The 19,878-nt window shown below is 39.2% G+C and overlaps 3 protein-coding genes across 3 annotated transcripts in view; all 3 read left to right on the top strand.

The window, feature by feature from the left end:
* The first annotated feature begins 3,771 nt into the window (after window positions 1-3,771).
* On the top strand, window positions 3,772-4,443 carry LOC140233944 (uncharacterized). Its single transcript, XM_072314031.1, has one exon. The coding sequence runs from the start codon at window positions 3,772-3,774 to the stop codon at window positions 4,441-4,443; it is 672 nt and encodes a 223-aa protein (XP_072170132.1).
* A 6,696-nt stretch (window positions 4,444-11,139) lies between these two features.
* LOC140233943 (uncharacterized) lies at window positions 11,140-11,811 on the top strand. The gene has a single exon (XM_072314029.1). It carries the CDS (start codon window positions 11,140-11,142, stop codon window positions 11,809-11,811), a length of 672 nt encoding a protein of 223 aa, XP_072170130.1.
* Window positions 11,812-17,843: 6,032 nt separating this feature from the next.
* The window catches only part of LOC140233942 (hephaestin-like protein), a 53,644-nt gene continuing 51,609 nt past the window's right edge, over window positions 17,844-19,878 (top strand). The window contains exon 1 of the mRNA XM_072314028.1: window positions 17,844-18,141. Coding sequence (XP_072170129.1) covers window positions 17,957-18,141 — 185 coding nt within the window. The 5' untranslated portion in view covers window positions 17,844-17,956. The remainder of the gene's footprint in view (window positions 18,142-19,878) is intronic.

Genomic DNA, 19,878 nt, shown 5'->3' with positions numbered 1-19,878 from the left:
TATATATAAACAGATTAAAGCTCCTATTACGCAATGCAGACACCTGCATCATCAGTCGAGCTCTGCATCTTCGTGTCCACTCTGGAAGACAGAAGGTTGACCATCTGATATACATCATCATTCTGTACAGACAACTCCAACTAGACACCGTGAGAAGTATCAACCAATTTTACATGTTCTTCGTTGGATTACACCGTTGAACAGGTGAGACGAGAACGTATTGAAATATCAAACCAGGTCAACAGTTCCTATTAATAAAGCCAAGTATGTACGCTTAAGGCGTATGCAGGTTGTGATTGAGGCAGGGAGCATATTAGTAGATTAAACGTGTTATTTTGTGAAAATATATCTGTGTTCAGTCAGGGTGGTACTCCTCCCTGGTTCAGTGTTGCGTATACGTGTACATTGTTTAGCATGAACAGAATGGTCGCAAAGACATGTATATTTGTTTCCGTCATCCTAGCATATCACGAAGAATATCTTTGTTTACAGCCTCTGCGCAGTCATTCTGGATGAGAAGAGTAATACAGTGTATGATGTCACATGCGTATATAGGACGCCAGGAATATGTAAAGAGAATTAGACAAAATTTCATTCGCATTCGTTAGTGATATGTGGTAAGGGTGATATTATTCCCCCTGTCCTTTTAAAGAGACAAGTCGAGTACTCTTTTATTATGTGAGAAAAGTGAAAATATGTTGAATTTTGTTATATTTTCTCCATATCGTTCAGCTCTGATGACATCACAAGTTGTAGTAGTCTTCTCATCCAGCGATGGCGGCATTGAAACTTTAAAAGTTCATAACTTTTTAACGGATCGTCCCATTTTCCTCAAACTTTCACTGATGTATTTTACCGATATTACTGTATTCTCCCAATCTTTATGTAAAGGAAGATAAACTTGCCCTTTAAAAAGCGCGGGAGACTCGTAAGTTCATGACCTCCTTATATGTTACTTGCATGACGATTAAGTTACTGTTTCGTGAAGACACTGTGGTGATCGACTGAACATGAGAAATTCAGACTTTTAATTTTTGCCCAAATAAAAAAATGACAACTTAGGTGTTTACTTTGCTTGAACATGCTTCACTGTGCAGTGAAAACAGTTGAACATGTGGAATTTGAAAAAACAACAACAAACAAACAACTAAACAATCACCCGGAATCACCGTGATCCTCAAACGAATCTTCATTGAAGTACCTTACACCGGTCCACAAAAAGTCAATAATGTTTGCATATCATGAACTTAACGTGCCCTTCGTTATTTGCTAGACAATAGTTTCACCCCATTGTCACTACTGGGAATTGGCTTTAAAACCAAAGTACAGCATTTATAGTGACAGCTGTATATCATTTGTGAATCTGACTGGAAAGGAGCTACGTCATGATTTGTCACGTGTGGAGGTATAATACGCTGCATTTTTTTTTTCTTTTGGACTTTGGCCTCTTAGTACATAGGCGCTGTATACAAATACTCGGGGTTACGGTGCAGAATTTTCCCCCGCCATTTCCCCAGCAATTTATCCGGTCTGGGCCGACTACTTCGTGCAAGAGAAGCTTTACCGGCAAAAAGTTGTGAGTATGACATACTTGCCTATCATATTTTGTAACGTAGCCGTGATCGGATTGCCGGCCGACCTATAAGATAAATCAGTTCGTTATAGCTCCTTTCAGAGTACAAAATTGATTCTAATAGTGACAGCCGTATCCATATTTATTTTTCTCATTTTTGCTAATGGGTATGACATATGAAGTCCTGTAGGTATATGATATCTCCAAGTCGGCATACATGGGCATGCCAACGCTGAACTACACGTCTAATCAGGACGGTGAATGCTAATTCGGTTGTGGGTTAGCAGTAACATCTAACCACAAACGCATACGAGCTCATTCCTAGGAAAGATGGCGGATCGGGGGGGGGGGGGGCGCACCGGACACGCGCCCCTCTTTTTTTTTTTTTTTGAACATAGAAAAAAAAATGGGGGGGGGGGGCGTGCGCCCCCTTTAATTTTGTAAAGGCGCCTACCCTTTATGGAATTCCTTGATCCGCCCCTGAGATATTATATAATATCCTGCAATGTTCGAGGGTGAAGAAGTTATGAACATTTTTTTTTGTTGCGATTGTTTGTTGCGACAAACTGCCATTATCACCATCGTATGTGAAAAAACAAACAGAAAGGACGAGTGGAGTAAACGTGTAAGCCGATGATGCCTTCTCTGGTAGAGATTTAAAGTAGGACATCAAAGGGGGTAGAGGAGGGCAAAGAAATGTGATGTACCTCATTGGCTACAGTTCGTTATTCCGAAGGTTCATTAGTCCAAAGGTTCATTAATCCGAACATGAAATGAGGTTAATTATTCCGAAGGTTCGTTATTCCCAACAATGCAGAAGATTTTTACGAATACGAAATTCGAAATAAGGTTCGTAATTCCGATAGTTTGTATTTGTGGGCACTTGTGGTTCCATTTTCGGATTTACAAACTTTCGGAAAAACGAACTTTATTTCATATAGGATAAACGAGCTTTCGAAATAACGAATCTTCGGAGTAAGGACAAAATGTTCGAATTAATCAACCCTGTATCATTTTCGGATTAGCGAACATCAAGATATCGGGAATTTGTGTGTGAGACCCTACGAATCACTACAGACACTATTGTTCAATACACATTATCAGATAAAGTCTGAAATGTTACAACAAATTCAAAGGCTTCACAAAGAAAATGATAATATCGTAAAAACAATGTTCATCTTGACATTCCTAACGATGATCATGCTCATAATCAAAACAACGATCAGAAATTTATTTCTACAGCGCTTTGAGGTACGCGTTTGAAGATGCATAAGCCCTTATTCATAAAAGTATATCGGTAGTTTTAATTAAATCTATGGTTTAGTATTAGTTGCGTGGACTAACAACAGCCATAAGTGCGCCCAATTAGAACCATTGCTTGTTCGCTTTCCCTTATTAATGGATGCTTGTTGGCGTTGTCAACGTATTTTACGTTTGCAAAATCCATGATAATATGTGAATTCTGGCCAAAAAACGTATTCCGTACTAGCAACCTTGTGAAGTCTCTTGCTGATTCAAGGTTGGGTATATCACAGTAACACCATGGACTGGCTGGACAGTAATGTAATAATACAAAAGCGTCCTAATAAGTGATGCTGGCGTGTACGTCATTTCTTGACATATCACCTTTCAAGTTATAACCATTGAAGATAGAAGAGGAGAGTAACAAAGCTGTACCATGTGGATCCTTATTTCATAGAGACCACGTAAATTGCGAATAATGCACGAAGCAACAGTGCAAAATACACAAGATACACAGTGACCCTATTTCCTTACAACGCTATGACATCAACGTATGTATTAAGGCGTATCACGTTTAAAGCTGCACAAACTAAGAGTAAGTTATTCAGTCTTTTACTAATATTTTTCAAAGAGATAATAATCAACCGTAACAATCGTATACATACAATACCGAAGACTATCTTTAATTGAGGGGCAAAAATGCGCGAACGAAAAAATTTGAAATTATGTATCTAAGCCTACATCACACAGTGAAAAATGATGTCATAGCACGATGAATGAGATTTACTATACAAAGGTTCTTAGGATCGCCGACAAGGGGCTCACGTGTGTCTAATTGCTTATGACGTCACTATAATGTAGAGGAAAGATCATAACATGACACGTCTCGCAGCATGAACGTTCTTCTTCATTCTATACTGCAAAGGCACCACCTTCCTGCTGCAACAGATGCAAATATGGCACATACGCCCGACCAGCACATAGTTCTGCAGTCGTCCGAGGGACAGAATCTCCTGAATGGGACATCCATCCGGCAGACATTGCTCCTTAGGATCTTCAGCAAGCAGCTCAAGAGTGGCTACTGCGGAGTACACACTGCCGCCCTCCTAATGAGTGCGCGCCTCTTCGGCCAGAAGTACCCGGATGAGCGGCAGCACTGCGATTGTGACGTCAGCGACGTGCCGTTCACGGACACAAACATGTTCACCTTTAAGGAGACCACCCGAGTGGTGACCGACGAAGTTTTGGTCAAACAAGGGGCAACACTGATGGATATCCAAGAATTATTTCATCAGCACGGCATCTTCAAGCAGTGCGAAATATACCTTACGAGCGAAAATAACGTTGACGATTTTCGTTCGAAGGCGTTGGCGGCGCTCTCACATGGCGACTCCAGCCAGGGTATCATGATCAACTTCGAAAGTAACTTCATCCACGGTAACAAATCATACACTTACGGACATTTGAGCCCGCTGGCCGCCTATCACGAAGCTAGCGACCGTTTCCTTCTGCTCGATACTGCTGTCCAGAAGAAAGAGGTCTGGGTATCAACAGAGGACATATACAGGAAGATGGACACTCGAGACCCTACTAGTGGACGTAAGCGCGGCTTCTTAATTGCAAGATGAAGGGAGCCTTCAGACCATTATTTTAAAACCAAAATTTGATAAATCATTACCAACGATATTATGTCAATAGGCCAGTTTATACATGATTATTAAAATTTATGGATGTTTCTCCCGTCTTGACGTTGTGACGAGCTATTCTATAAACCTGCACCTCAAGAACATTTATCAATATTTAGAATCCAGCTTCCATAACATAGTTCAAAGTAAAACCTCGGGCAAGCGTTCAGGTTCTCAAGAAGAACTATCGTCAATAAGACATGCATAAAATTTGGATTGACGCTCATAAAACCGGACTATTAATTTTCATGGACTACCTTCGGTTTTGACTAAACGTTTCTTATATAACGCGACGAGAAGACTGTGGGAACATCTTCCTTTTTTTTTTTCTAAATGTGTATGTGTGTGTGTGTGTGAGACACAGCATTCGTGGACAGGTGAGTTTTGCTTTCCACTATTCTCACAGAGAGCCACGCTATAGGTATGATTCATATGGACCAAAGATAGTAGAGATAATAGGGAGCTTTAGATTTTAGACGCGCGGACGTTAAAAGGGGAAAAAACATGGTCTGAGCGTGCGCAGTAACTTGACGTGCGCTACTGCGCACGCTCAGATCATGTTTTTTTTTTCTCTTTGAACGTCCGCGCGTCTAAAATCTAAAGCTCCCTATTAAGATACGAAGGCGCGCGATAACAATGGACCAAAGAGATTATACCAAAAGAGGGCGTAGTCCAGTAGAGAGGCAGCCGCGCGAGGGAGCTGCCATTTTGCGTTGTGGGAGCCGCCATTGCACGGATCCTGTACAGTAGATGGCAGCGCACTGTTAAATGCGCTCGACTTGAATATTCGGCGCAGTGACCTTGCGTTGTTTTATTGTGACGTCACAATGGTCATGTTTAAGCGTCATAATGGTGCTGATGTTGTTTGATTTTATGGCGTGAGTGGGAATGTACGCGAAACAAACGTCATAGTCAAGCGTCTTTGGTCATAGTGCTCAACTACTGTCTAGTCTACACCCAAGTTCCCACTGTTAATTTTGAGAACAACAAAAAGGTCTGGACTCTACTAAATGGTTCAAATGATATGGTATCATCGCAGAAACTATTATCTAACCACATTGCGATTCTGAAAATGAAAATGTGTGATGAAGAATAACATATCACTCCAGATATGATATGAGAAGATATGACTTGAACGTAGACTTAGATCCAGTGCCAGGAGCTGAGTGTGCGCTTCCTCTTCAATTTTGGACGCACTATTTGTACGCACGCGTATGGCGACTACTTACTCTATAGGTATAATCTCTTTGCAATGGACACAAAATGGCTACCCTACATGACGATACAAAAGAGAGCTAAGTACAAACTCAGTACACCTAGGAACACCATTCATTTCCAAAGGTAGTGGTATTTTTATTATCGGAAAAAGATTTAAAAATTATAGTCATAGCTTTTTTTTCGATTAAGGGGATTATTTTGAAGAACGGGATTTTAGAGTAATAAGGATTATTTCGTGGAGGTAAAAATTTGGCAACAACATGATCTCACAATCAAAAACGCTTGATAAACAACAACAACATCTGCAAAGACAGCGCGTCTCAGGCAAAGACACACATCACCTGAGACGCGCTGTCCCTGAAGCCGCTGCTGTTGTTTATCAAGCGTCAAGGCAGCGCGTCTCAGGTGATGTGCGTATACGCTTGAAGACCGCGCGCTGTCCATTTGTTTTGTACAGGATTAGCGCGCACTTTCGTGTCTTATTAGTTAAGCGTCTTTGATATGGACAGTGGCAACTACTTGTACAGTTAAGCCCGCCGCACACTACACGATTTTACCCCGATTCACCGGTCTTAAGACCTTAAGACTAGAAGTGTGACGTCACAGTCTTGCCATTTTCTAGTCGTACGACTGGGTCTTAGCGCCAGTCGTAGAGATTTGACATGTTGAATTTCTACGACCAGTTGTGAGCTTTCAGCCATTCACAATGCAGTAAAATGCAAGCGCACGCAGTGCGCACTGCCCGCGCTTTACAGTCGGGTCGTATAGTGTACGGTGTCCGGTCGTACGACTGGTCTTAAGACCCAGCTTGGCTCAAGACCTTAAGACCAGTCTGATCGTGTAGTGTGCGGTGGCCTTAGACGGTGATCCCTATTCTTGAGGATAACTTCTATGGGGCGCCAAATGTCGCACGGTCGATTTCGTAACGAAATCAACCGTACGACACTTGGTGCCCCATAGAACGTATTATCATCGATGTTAGATCCTTGAGGGTAAGAATCGCCGTCTGAACGTAACTAATATTATGTGCATGCATGAAATAATGTACGAGACACTTGAGCAACGACTGCGCAAAGAACTGTTTGAACAGCGCTTGGCCCGTTTCATGCCAGCCTGCATCCCTGGAAGCTTCGATGATCTCCAGTCTGTACATGTGGCGCCAGTGACCAGACTACCGGTACACTGCATGTCCTCCAGCAGTGTCACGACGTTGGCCAACCCATATACGTATACCTCACCATCACCGATAAATCTGGATCCCATCAAAATTTAGAATAGCATTTAGAATAGATTTAGAATAATAGCTGATTGGACGAAAGAAAAAAAAAATCAGATAGTCGTCGAACAGGCCCAACGAGAGCAACTACCTTTTAGACATGTGCGACATACATGTGTACTTTGTGTCCAGAATGTTCTGTTGCAATTTCAGTTGTTTATTTCACGTTAGGATTTTCTTGCATATTCTCGCTTAGTTTATAATATGATCATATTTAATTTCGATGTCCCAAATCAATCATGTTATGCAAAAAATAGCATTAAATATCATATCTAAGCCACAATTTTTGTATCCATAACAGTCAACTTTAGAAATCACTATATTACCCATGCACACATTAATATTTTAAATTGTCTTCTCTTGAATCAACGTTCTTGTTGTTGAATGAATGATGACGGAAAAAAGGACTAAAGTATCGTTACGGTTGCGTGAATGATTGGGGCGTCTTATTAGGATTTTAGGGAAACGTTCAATCCGTCAAATGTTTATATCACTTCACATATTATTTTGAACTATACACGTATCATACCTTTACTGTGTTTATCGTAAAGCTACATTGCAACTTAAAAACTCTTTTACAGGATGTAATTTTGATTAATATCTATAATTTTGTATAATGTGCTCTTTTAACATATAAATCCGCATACTGACTTGTATCATGCAAAAGTTGTAATAATAACTGGGATTTGCCGCGTTAGTGTTAAAGTACAAATTTTCATTTGGTACAATTTCGTTTTAGGGCTTTAAAATAGTTCCAAAATGTGAGTTAGAAAATAGTGCTGCTGATATGTATATATATAGTTTATATATAATATATATATATATATATATATATATATATATATATATATATCTTCTTCTTTTTTAATTGGATGGTAAATCTCTTATGAAGAAGAACAAATCACCAGGAAATCAGCAAGAGTTATCCCGAAGGTTTATTATCAACCTGATTGACTTGTGAGCCACAGTATTTTAGATTTGTGATTACCGTGCGTCCAAGTTTACCTCGAATAAAATTTCATTTGAACATTACACGAAAAACATGTGGGCTTGCATTGTTTTGCGGTATATTTTGATTTTGTTAAGTACATTTTACCTAACACAGTCTTGCAAACAATACGTACAATGTAACTGCACGTAGCGCTATGGCAACAACATAAAAAAGTATTTCCCCTCAGTTTCCTCTAAATCCTAAATGTATTTTCCTTCTCATGAGCAGCAGTCGCCAACGCTCGCTTGAGATTCATTTAATTGCTTGCACCAAGTACGCGATTTATAGTCAAGTAAGAATCATTATACCCAATTAACGGTCGGGTATTAAATTCGGCAACCGGTTGTTTTGCAGTTACCCGATCACGGAGAAAGAGAGTTTTCTTTAAACATTTATTTAAGTCATTAACATCGAATTCATTTCAAATACAAACAGAAAAGATCTTAACACATCATACTTGTCTGTCTTGCCCATTGAAGGAACAATTAAGAAGAAGAGGAAGAAGAAGAAAGAGAGAGAGAGAAGAGAATTACGAGAATAAAGAGCAGGAAAAAAGGCAAATCACCTTAAGCGAAAGTATTGAAAGAAGCAAATATAGATCGGAAGGAAGAGAAAGAGTCGATCGTTTACTGATTTGAAGTTTATTCATCCTCTGTATAACTTATTAAAGGTAACGACAGACTGAAAGTGGCAGCTATATCTTTTTCCCTTTATTTCACTTAGTTCATCCTGTACATTTCACCCCATCATTCTACACTGAAGAACACTACTGATCTTCAGATATTCTAAACAGCAGCTGAACATTATTCCAAGCATCCCGCTAATGTGAATTTAAATTCCATGATATACTGATTAAAAACAGAGATGACCCTCAGACTGTCGGAACACATGCATTACATAAACAGATAATATTCGTATGCCTGTTCAACATTCTTTGAAGAGACCTACTTACCAAGTGTCAAAATCCGACAGGGAGAAAAAAAAAATCGCACAAACACAATGATTTAGCAGAAGTGAGCTGAATAGTAAATGCTTAGTCATCGCGCTATGTTATCAACGATGTTGAACTTTGAGACCGCGCTGAACTGATGACGCGCTGTGACAACTCCGGAACTCCGAGAACAATTATCATTCTGAAGGCGGAGAATCACATTTTCTGTCCTACCCTCCTCATCTCCTACAAATGCACCTCTTGTATTAAGTTATTAGGCCTCAATACAGATTACAGATTTCTTTCAGGCTTATCACAATTTCAGGCTCTGCTTTTTGTGTCAACCCTTGCAATCCCATATTCACAGGAGAACTTATAACCTTAATTGCTCAATGATTTTGAGAAGCCTGTGTTATGTTTTATCATGACCTCAACGTGTACCCTTAGTTTCATTTTCTGTTGAATATTTTATTAGTGTAAAACATTGTTCATGTTAAAAAAAAAGTGCAGATAGCAATAAATGAAATAAAATGAAATGAAACGAAATGAAATGAAATTAATTGAGTGATTATAATAAACTTGGTTAGAAAATAACTATGTTTCCTGCAAACAAGAAAACAAAATAAGGCCCCTCAAAAAGAAATAAAAATAATAATAGAGAAGAAAGAAGTAAAAAAAAAATAATAAAATAAAAGCCCTCATTTTAAACAGTTGGTTTCTAGAAGTAATGTCGGAATATTGTCAAAGTGGATGCTACGGTACCTGGACCCCGTCGACGCCAAATTAATTTGATGTATATGTCACAGTGTGCCATTGTCACATTAGCTAAATCCTCACTCTCTTGGGGCGAAGTGACGAGATTTAATTCAATTTAACTCTTTGAGTGTTTTGAGTGCCGAATGGCCCAGAAAACTCTATAGCTTTATACACACTGTCCAAAGTCGCTGGCGTTGAAAGGGTTAATAAGATTCCGGCATATTTCCCTTGGAGTGCAACAAAACATTCAAAATAATATAATATTGATGCAACGAAAAGAGGATTACTGTTTGACTCCCCGGAGACTCCCTTTCCCCCTGAAGTTCCTGTAGTCCGAAAGTTTCTTTATTGAGAAGGTTTGTTAGTGATCAGACTTGTTTCATCTTCATACTGTCGAAGCTTTGGACTGGCGAACCGTATTTCATTTTCGGATAAAGGATCCTTTGGCATAATGCCACAATAATATTCGGATTAACAAACCCTGTTTCATTTTCGGAGTAACGAACATCTATAGCATATGAATTTGTGTATCTTCGAAAGAATGAACCTTCTGAATAACGAATATCAGCCGAAAAGAGACGGTTTCACAGTACAGTGTATGACGTTTATTTCCATGCTAGATATCGAAAAGTAAAGAAAGAACCCCAACAAAGTGAACGTCATAATCTGAAAATTGGAGAAGAACCTCCCAGAGACCACCGCCATCTGCAGAGCTCCATGTATAAGATGGCTGAACGTACAAGGATAAGAAAAGATTCAGAAATTTGCATATACTATCCCTTCACTGGAATATATCAAATATTACGAAACTGCGCGTTAATTTGAGACGGTATGAGGGAGGAGCACAAAGGTCAAGTCATGATTTTCTTTAGTTAATGCTTGTGAGCCTGCAATATGCAGTGTGTAGTGTGTGTGTGTGTGTGTGTGTGACTTATATGTAAGCATACACACATGTGATTATTTTGTTTTGCATAAGAAAATCATAATATATGGGTACCTAGGTTACACGTTTTTAAAAATGATGACTTTCGTTCGATGAACATTATAAGATTTTAGTTTACTGCACTTGATGTTGTCTAACAAGAACACAAATGTTTGGATACATTCACAGGGTGCGTCAAATTTCCAAAGTGTATTGAGATATTCTTTATGAATCTACAAGGTTGCCCTCAATAACGACAGTGTATCACGGCAAGTGCCTTTTGTAACATCATTCTTTCTTGCGCTCAATAGACCTATACTGTATCAAAAAAAACAGTACAGATATTTTACCGAGTCAAATAAAGTAACTGACTCATTTCGCCAAACGTGCTTGTTTCGTTTCTTCAGCTCATCATAATCAACATCAGCATCATGATGACAGTGAGTTTGTAATCTATATGTACTGGCATTTTTCTGATGACTATGACTTTGGAATTGTCTGTTTTTACGTCAATAGACGACATCGTATGAGAACACCTTTAAAACATGGAAACAACATCGAAGCAGATAGTTCCGCTTCAGTTATCGGAGGGACAAAGACTTTTGAATGAGACCAACATCAAACAGACTTTACTTGTCCGGATCTTCAGCAAGCAAAGCAAGAGTGGATACTGCGGAGTGCATACGGCCGCTCTTCTCATGAGTGCGCGCCACTTCGGACTGAAGTACCCGGATGAGCGGCAACAAAAGGCTTGCGATGTCAGTGACGTTCCATTTTCAGATACCAACATGTTTACTTTCGATGAGACAACTCGAGTGGTGAGCAGCGAAAAATTGGTTGTAGAGGGCGCCAGCTTGAGTGATCTCGAAGAGCTATTTCGCCAACATGGTCTTTTCAATCACTGCGAGAGATTTTACGCGGACAGTTGTGGTGTCGACGATTTCCGTTCTAGATCGGTGGTGGCGCTCTCTCACTCCGACTCTCGACAGGGCGTGCTTGTCAACTTTAAATGTGACTTTATCTTGAATGACAAACTCTTCAGTTCTGGACACGTGAGTCCACTGGCGGCATATCATGAACCCAGCGATCGCTTTCTTCTTCTTGACACCGCAATTCCAAATAAGGATGTGTGGATCCCAACTGAGGAACTGCATCGGAGGATGAACACCCGAGATCCGATAAGTGGAATAAATCGGGGATTTTTGATCGCAAGTTAAGAATAAAAGCTCTCCAAACGCTTTATGTTCGTAATCAGAAAAAAGTCAGATATATATATATATATATATATCAATTTCACTGGTTTGGTTTTCCTTTCTTCTTGCTCTCCTTCATTGTTCCTTCTTGTTTCCACTTCCAAGCGTATACATCATAAATGTTGATTATTAATTTTTTTTCCCCCGATGATCTTTGTGGGTAATCGACCAGCAAGGAGTACCTCTTTTTTTTTCCAAAAGGGTCTACAGACAAGGCAAACTTTTATTGCTGTCATTTCGATAAGTATATGTGGTACTAGAAACACATTTTCCTCGCAGTTTAACTTACTTCAGTTTCAATTTCATTTTTTTTTCAAATTCAAATGAATTTATTAGGAATTTTCTGCATCGAATATATGAAGAGCTTGCTTCCAAAAGGCTCTAAATCCATAAATTTTCAATGATTTTAGCGCCTTTTGGTTGAAAGCTCTTCATACACATTACAAATGAAATACAGTCATTTCTTTTTGCTTACAAGACAATAGAACATATAAAGTGTGTACACCCGAATATAAAACTGAGATATATAATGAGGGAACACGTCAAATGGGAACCACTCCACATTTGAACCTACTAAACGTTTAACTCGTTTTGAAATAGACAATAGGATATACTACGAGTATGTCGATTCTTGATGCTATTATAGTAATACATGCTTCGTTTTGAAAATCACCCATCCATCATAGGCTCTTGTGGTAATGATAAGTATATCAGGAACACGACCTGTGTAGTTTAGGACCTTTTGCGATATTTTTGGACACTCGGGTGGGAGCGATTAGCTTTCATGTAATCTTAGCAATACGTTATCATCTTTGTAACCATGGAAACCGAGAGTGTCCGTTATAGACACAGATGCATCTACCTCCTGCATTGCATCATGAAGGTACGACGACATATATGTTTCCTCTTGAATTACGCAATTACGACAACAAAATTATACCGGTGAGTGTTTTGCCGTCCAGGTGCAGAGCTCAGTCATATTTTACATTGCCATAACATGGTCTGGAATACTCTTGAAAGAAGACTAGATTAGTGAGTTTTGTGAGTTCCAAATGGCGAAGGCGTGTTGCGTCATTTGTATATTATTCATATCTAATTACATGTCAAGCGATTTTCGATATTTGCGTTGTTAGGACATTTAAAAATCAGACATGTTTCTTGGATCAGTAGGTAATAGGCTTACTGTATATGTTGAAGACCAAAAGTTTAAAACCATTCAAGTGTGCTTTCAGAAAATAATCCTATACAGTAAAGAAAATTCGTGCAACTTTTAGTCAATGCAGAACGTCAGAGAATTTGCAGTGCAATTATTTTAAGCGGCCGTCGCAGTGCAGTCTCTTCGTGAGCCTGTTTGGCTTAAACTCTGTACATGTAATATGTATTCCAATTTGGGATTACACAAGTTTTTTCATTGTCAGGTTGTAAAGAATTGATAGTTTGGGATCTGACAGGCTGATAATGTTGACTGATAATGCTGTATTGTCTGGGAAGGTTTTGAAGGTTGTTAGGATGAATTTGTAGAGAAGGTCTGGATTAAGTTGATGATATCTACCGATGTGAAATGTTGAGAAGTTGGAGGAAATTGGAGCTCATCAGAGTAAGAATATTTAGGTATATCATTTCATCTGGTGATTATAAACGAACGATTTGTAGGATTTTGTATATAGTACCCTAAAGACACGATAATAAACCATCCATATCAGTTTTGTTGTATTCACAGTTTATATCAATTATATAAAAATACATAAATGTTGCATGTTTGAAAACTGAAGATATGTTATATGATTATTTTCCGCATTTTATGATGCTGGCAAAATGATGTCATCTAAATGTTGTTTGTGTATTTGTACGATACATAGGCTGTGTGTGTGCGTGTGTGTGTGTGTGTGTGCGTGCGTGTGTGTGTGTGTGCGTGTGTGTGTGTGTGCGTGCGTGTGTGTGTGTGTGTGTGCGTGTGTGTGTGTGTGTGTGTGTTTGCAAAAAAGCATGTGAACAAACCATATATCCATGATATGGACAATAAAATAGATGATTGAAATGAAATGAAATAAGACTACTGAGAAGTAAATAAAGATGACTATAAAGATGAGGTGCCTTGGTTTACATAGTAGGACCTACACGTAGGTGGTAATTCATCACGCATTATAAAGTAAGCTTACCTGCATGAATGCTCCATAGGAATTAAACAATATGTCTATATGTAGAGATTATACACTTGATTGTCTCAAGGCAAGTGTATCAGATAATGAGTTTTACTCATTATCTGCTACTGCTAATTTACTACTTTAGTCATGTGGTTTGTTAATCAACAGTCAACCAGAACTGTGACGGTGTTAATAGAAAAGCAGCACGCATGATATCCTCAGGAAATAATAGATTGCCTGGTATTACATTATGTATCATCGTTAGGACTTAGAGTTTCAGTGTTATATCATGCAGATAGAATGGACAGTCTGTCGCGATTCAAAGCTAAATGACGACTCTTTTCTGTGTTCCAGCTAAAATTAATCCCATTTGGCTTATAAGGACTCCATTAAAATCTTAAATGAAATTAAATGAGAAAATGATGTAAAGTGGAAAGTTTTTTTCTTGGTCATTCAGTAAACAAACTTTTTATCAGCAACGACATTTTCCTTACATGCCGAGTGACACCATGAAGCTACATGGAGCTATACAAACGTTTGTAGCTCCATAGTGACACCAATGCTTGACAAGTTAAAAGCGTGATCCTTTATCCTCATAATATCATAGTCTGGCCAACTTACGCGACTGTTCGGCGCCACCACCTGCATTCCAATTACTCCTCAATATTGATATTACTGTATGCCAGTCTCGACATTATGAATAAATATAGATTAAAATATAAGTTAAAAGAATAAGAACCTTATACATAGGTGCGTTAGTACGAAAGGCACAATGGATCGTTCCGCTTGCTTGGCTTATAGTTCAAGAATGTTGCGCTGATCCATGACCTGAGTGGGCTAGTATATTAAGAAGTATCTAATGGCACTTGTATCGGGATCTCTTGTCATTTCTGTAAACTGTACACCGTGTCAATAACATGTTGAGCTTATTGTCATAATTATGAGGATGGATAATAGATTAACGGGACTGTACAGTTCTGGTTGAGGTGCACGGAGGATTCAGCTTTTAACATTTTGCGAGATATTCAGAAACCACTCGATGAGATGTCAAAGAGCATGCAATTCTATGGGGTATCAAAATTTATTTGATGAAAATCCGTTTTGGAATGGCTGAGATATCCAAAAACAAGATGAAACAATCCTAATAAAAGTCGTGGCCTGTCGCCTTTCATTATTATCACTTTTTTTTTTAATATCCCAGCCATTTGAACACCAATTTTCATAAAAAAAAAAAAAATCCCGATGAATCCTTCTTAGAATTACATGCTCTTTCATATTTCATAAGAGGTTTCTCATTATGTCACTTAGGAATGTTGTAAACCTGAATCCTCACCTCAACCAGTACTATACAGTTCCTTTAATACAGAGCAGCAAACTTGGCTGATTGTGGAGTTTCAAGGGAATGAGAGAGAGAGAGAGAGAGAGAGAGAGAGAGAGAGAGAGAGAGGGAGAGAGAGAGAGAGGAAGAGAGAGAAAGAAACCACTTATACACGTATACGCATCAAACGTAAAGAACAAGAACAAATTAATATTCAAATTCATGAAATTCTTCCGTCGAGATGTTTCATTGCAACTGATTGACAAATTGCCCTACATCGACGTAAAGAAGCACTGATTTGATCAGTTGCAATGAAAACATCTCGACGGAAGAATTTCATGAATTTGAATAATCACGCAGTACCCGCTGCAACGCTAGTATCAGGATTAGAACCAACACTAGCTGTCGGGCGAAAGCTTGGTGGTCTAGTGGAGATGACGCCTGTCCGGTGATCAGGAGGTCGTAGGTTCAAATCCTGCTCGAGTATGTATATGTACGCCCATGATTTTTATCATGGCTACTACTAAAACACTGATCAATTCATTGCTTATTTACGTCGATGTAGGGCAATTTGTCAATCAGTTGCAAAGAACAAATATGTAATGACTCAGCAACAGAGAACGGAATGGCGATGGGATCGCTGGAGATAATAAGTATTCTATCAAGAGGGAAACTGGTAGGCCTACTGAATCATTTCTCAAAGATTTGCATTATCAAAGGAACTTTTGTTTTTCAATTGTCGGACTAACGAACCGAGGGAAATGTAGCATTTTGAAAAGGGGGAGGGGGACTTGAAGTTTGGGTCATGACAAGAAAAAAAAAAATCGTCACCTTTGTGTGTGTGTGTGTGTGTGTGTGTGTGTGCCATTTCTCTCCCCAAATCGGCTGACAATTATTGGAAAAAGGAAAACCTCAGGGGGGGGGGGGGGGGTAAAACCCCCTATAATGGATACATTATACACAAGAGTACTAACGTTTTGTCTGAGTAGCTTTTTAAAAGTTTATATAGTAGCACCATTAATTCCGCATTGACGTAAATTAGCTACAAGAATTTTGTGATTAAATGCATCAAACGCTTATAGCTGAGGTCTAAAAGTAAGGCAAACAAATTTCCGATAGAATCTCTATAGTAGGGGGGGGGGGGGGATTTTCGCTCGACGAAATCCTCCCCGAGAATTATTAAAAAAGGAGGTGTATTTAACTCATCACCTGGATATTTCTTATAAAAACTTCTGTTTTCGTTTTTCTCTCTCTCTTTCTCTTTGGACTCATGGAAAATAAAGAGGGAAGGGGCTTTGAAATAATTACCTCCAAAATCATACTAGAAGAAACCTGCTATATATACAGTTGACAGTTCATTCTTCATTCAGGATTATTTCATTCTATAAGTTAGTAACTCACTTGGCACCACTTCTCCCCGACTCTCGGAGGAATCTGGCTTGAGATGGGGGTGCATTTGGTCCGGATTTAGAGGGGGTGTCTTGGAACGCAAGAGAAGCCTACGAAAAGCCCGCGAAAAGGTCGGTTCAGCAATTTTAGCATGCAGTTCCGATAGATGGTGCTGTGAGTATATGCATATCCTAAATAATACTGAAGGGGGAGGGGCACACCACACAACCGTAAGAAGATGATGGCAGATATGGCGGACTTAAAGACACAAACGATGGATTACTGAAGACGCTATCACACAAGATGCGTTACGCTCCTGGAATGAGATGTATCTTACGAATGCCATTGAGCGTAATAGGGATTTACGCTTGGAGCAGGAAGGTGTCGACTCTGTGTAAAAGTCAACAAAAAACAGGGGGGGGGGGGTGGCCTAATGACAATATTCTCAATTCTCAAATCGGCTGACAAACAAACAAACAAAAAAAAAGTCTTCACATTTTTTTTTTTTTTTTTTTTTTTTTTTTGCGGCCACTTCTCTCCCCAAGCGACAAATTGGCGTGATGCCTTTTTTTTTTCTATAGGGCCTACACATCAAATTAATTTTGGCAATAGGATGGGGGTGTAGAGCCACCACTGTAGACAGAGTGATACAATTTCATGTTACACATTTCATATTCCCTAAGAAGGGTGCTACCCTCCCACTACCGTCATAACAGCATAGAAAGACCTATCATTAGAAAACATGGCAGCGCACTACCTTTTACTCAAAACTGCAGCAGCCGACACTGCGTGAACTTCCACCATTCGGTAAACGCGGGAACAACGCATTTTTGTTTTCCCTCATGTACTTTGATGAACGCGTGCGCTGTGACGACTTCTTGAGGTCAAAAACACGACCCTTGTTTCCTCGGATCTAACCTGTTTTTTATGAACCGCCACCGATACATAACTCTGAGCAGCGAGGTCTTGGGTTTATCTACCTCCCTGGTTCCATGTACAGCTGTACTAGATTGTACTCCACTCCTGAGAGTTACAGAGTTGCACAACACCACGTTACCTATCGCGCGGAGACGGTGAGAGATTGCTTCGCTGACGCCCCTGGCTGGAACAGCCGCAAGCGAGCCTTTCTGGCTATTAAAATTGGTACTGCATTTGTAGATACAGGTGGTATCTAGTTGCTGGATGAAAGTCCAAGAGTTCCTGTGAAAGCATCGATAGTGAAATTATCTTGCTACTACAATAGTATACAGAAAGATACATGCTCAGGATGCATCTCAGGTTGCCGGGTTACCTGCTGAGTTTCGTCGTCGTCCTCGTCGCTTTCCTCTCCCGAGGAGTGGCGGGGAGAGAGAGGGTGTACTACGTGGGTATCGTCGAGGAAGACTGGGACTACTCACCAGACAAGAGAAACGAAGTCACGGGGGAGAACATCACGGCGGACAGGTGGGGCTATAATTATTCCTAGACTTCAGTCACTTATGTCTTTGAGTTGTTAGAGATAGTTTACCCCTTGCCCAATTGTCTTGGTTTAACTAGATTGCATGGGTTAATACACACCCACTAAACCAATCACATGTACAGCTAGCCTATGTCACTCAATCATTTATGATATTTAACTTTTAGGGACCAGTGGGGATATGGCAGTTTGTTGTGCCATCATGATCATGTAGGGTCTTTGTTTATTGTAAGAGGTATGTTTGAGATAAAACTCTCACTTTCGAAAAATACAGAAATTGCGTTTGAAATCATAAGGTCTAATTTTGAAAGGAAATATGATACAAAGGTTTTGATATCCTTACCACTGACACTGTTGCTTTCATTGTTGTATTTATCACTCTCATTAGGGGCATCACTGCCAATTTCATTTTCTGTATTTTTGATTTCATATTCTTAGTTTAATTTGTCATGTCTCTGAAGGATGAATGTAATCCAAAATTCAAAGCATCATGTTTAATTCCAAAAAAATATACTTACAAAATCCAAGCTTTTTTGTATTTCATCCCCTAGCTGAACCTTCTTTTATCATTCTTATGGTTGATTTATCATTTTCTACCAAGTTCAAAATGTCAATTCCCTTTATGAGTTCATACTCTGGTAGGCCTAAATAATTGTTGTTTTCCCCCAGGTTTTTAGATAAAAGAGTTTGGTGGGATTCCCCTCTTATGATGACCTTGTCACAGTATGTTCAGTGGTTGAAGCACCCTAAAACTTCCTCTATTGTTCACATTGCTCTTTTTTCGAAACTTTTGCAGTGGAAACTTCTCTGACATTGAATGAACAAAAGAGACCATTACGTGCTTTTAAATGCATTCCACCCACCCACCCACACACAAGAAACATGGTTACAGCTATATGTGACCATGAATAGCTCTTCCCCCCCCCCCCAATCCCTGACATTTTGCCAAGTAGTGATGAATGATGACTAGTGAAAAATATGGTATTAGCCTTCACCAAGGTCTGGTGTGATGGAACCAACAGCTTGGAATAGATCAGAAATAAAAGGCTTGCTGAGAGCTTTTTTCCTCTTCTTTCTCTACAATCAGCATGATTATTCTATACAGTGCTTGGCATAAACCTGTGAAGTTTGATGCATTGGGTGACATTTTAGTTTTTGTGTGATCTGCAGGCCCTAAGCAAACCCATTGTTATAGTTGTCTTAACTATTCAACTGTCCATCAAATGAAGACTTCCTTGTATGTTTAGAAAAAATTGATGATATATCTATATCATTTTTATGGGATGTTGTGCATATGGAAGACAATCCACAAGTGGACATTTGTGGCATTCTAGTGATAACTATTAGGATAAAATGTTATGTTTTGTTTCTTCTTTGATGTTTGGACAGGAGGAGCTGATAGTGTTCTGTTCAGTAATAATTTTGGATTTCCTTCTCTTCTCAAAAAAAAAAAAAAAAAAAAAAACACCAAACTTTTGTCATGCTGCCAGTAGCTGTTTGTGAGCCAGATATGTGGCCAGCAAAATTTTGGTCTTTACATTGCCTGAATGCACGTCAACAGTTGTTTGTATCTGTTGCCATTCATATCAGTTTAAAGAGATCATATAGTTTTGGTTGAGACGTATAAACTTCAAGTTTTTAACATTTCTACCTGAGATACTGAGAAACCTTTTATGAAATATGAAAGAGAATGCACTTCCAAGAGGGATTTAGCATTAATTTGA

This window comes from Diadema setosum, chromosome 10 (genome assembly GCF_964275005.1).
Source record: "Diadema setosum chromosome 10, eeDiaSeto1, whole genome shotgun sequence".
Taxonomy (NCBI): domain Eukaryota; kingdom Metazoa; phylum Echinodermata; class Echinoidea; order Diadematoida; family Diadematidae; genus Diadema; species Diadema setosum.
The sequence above is the reverse complement of the archived record's forward strand: the minus strand, read 5'-3'. Positions and strand labels throughout refer to the sequence as shown.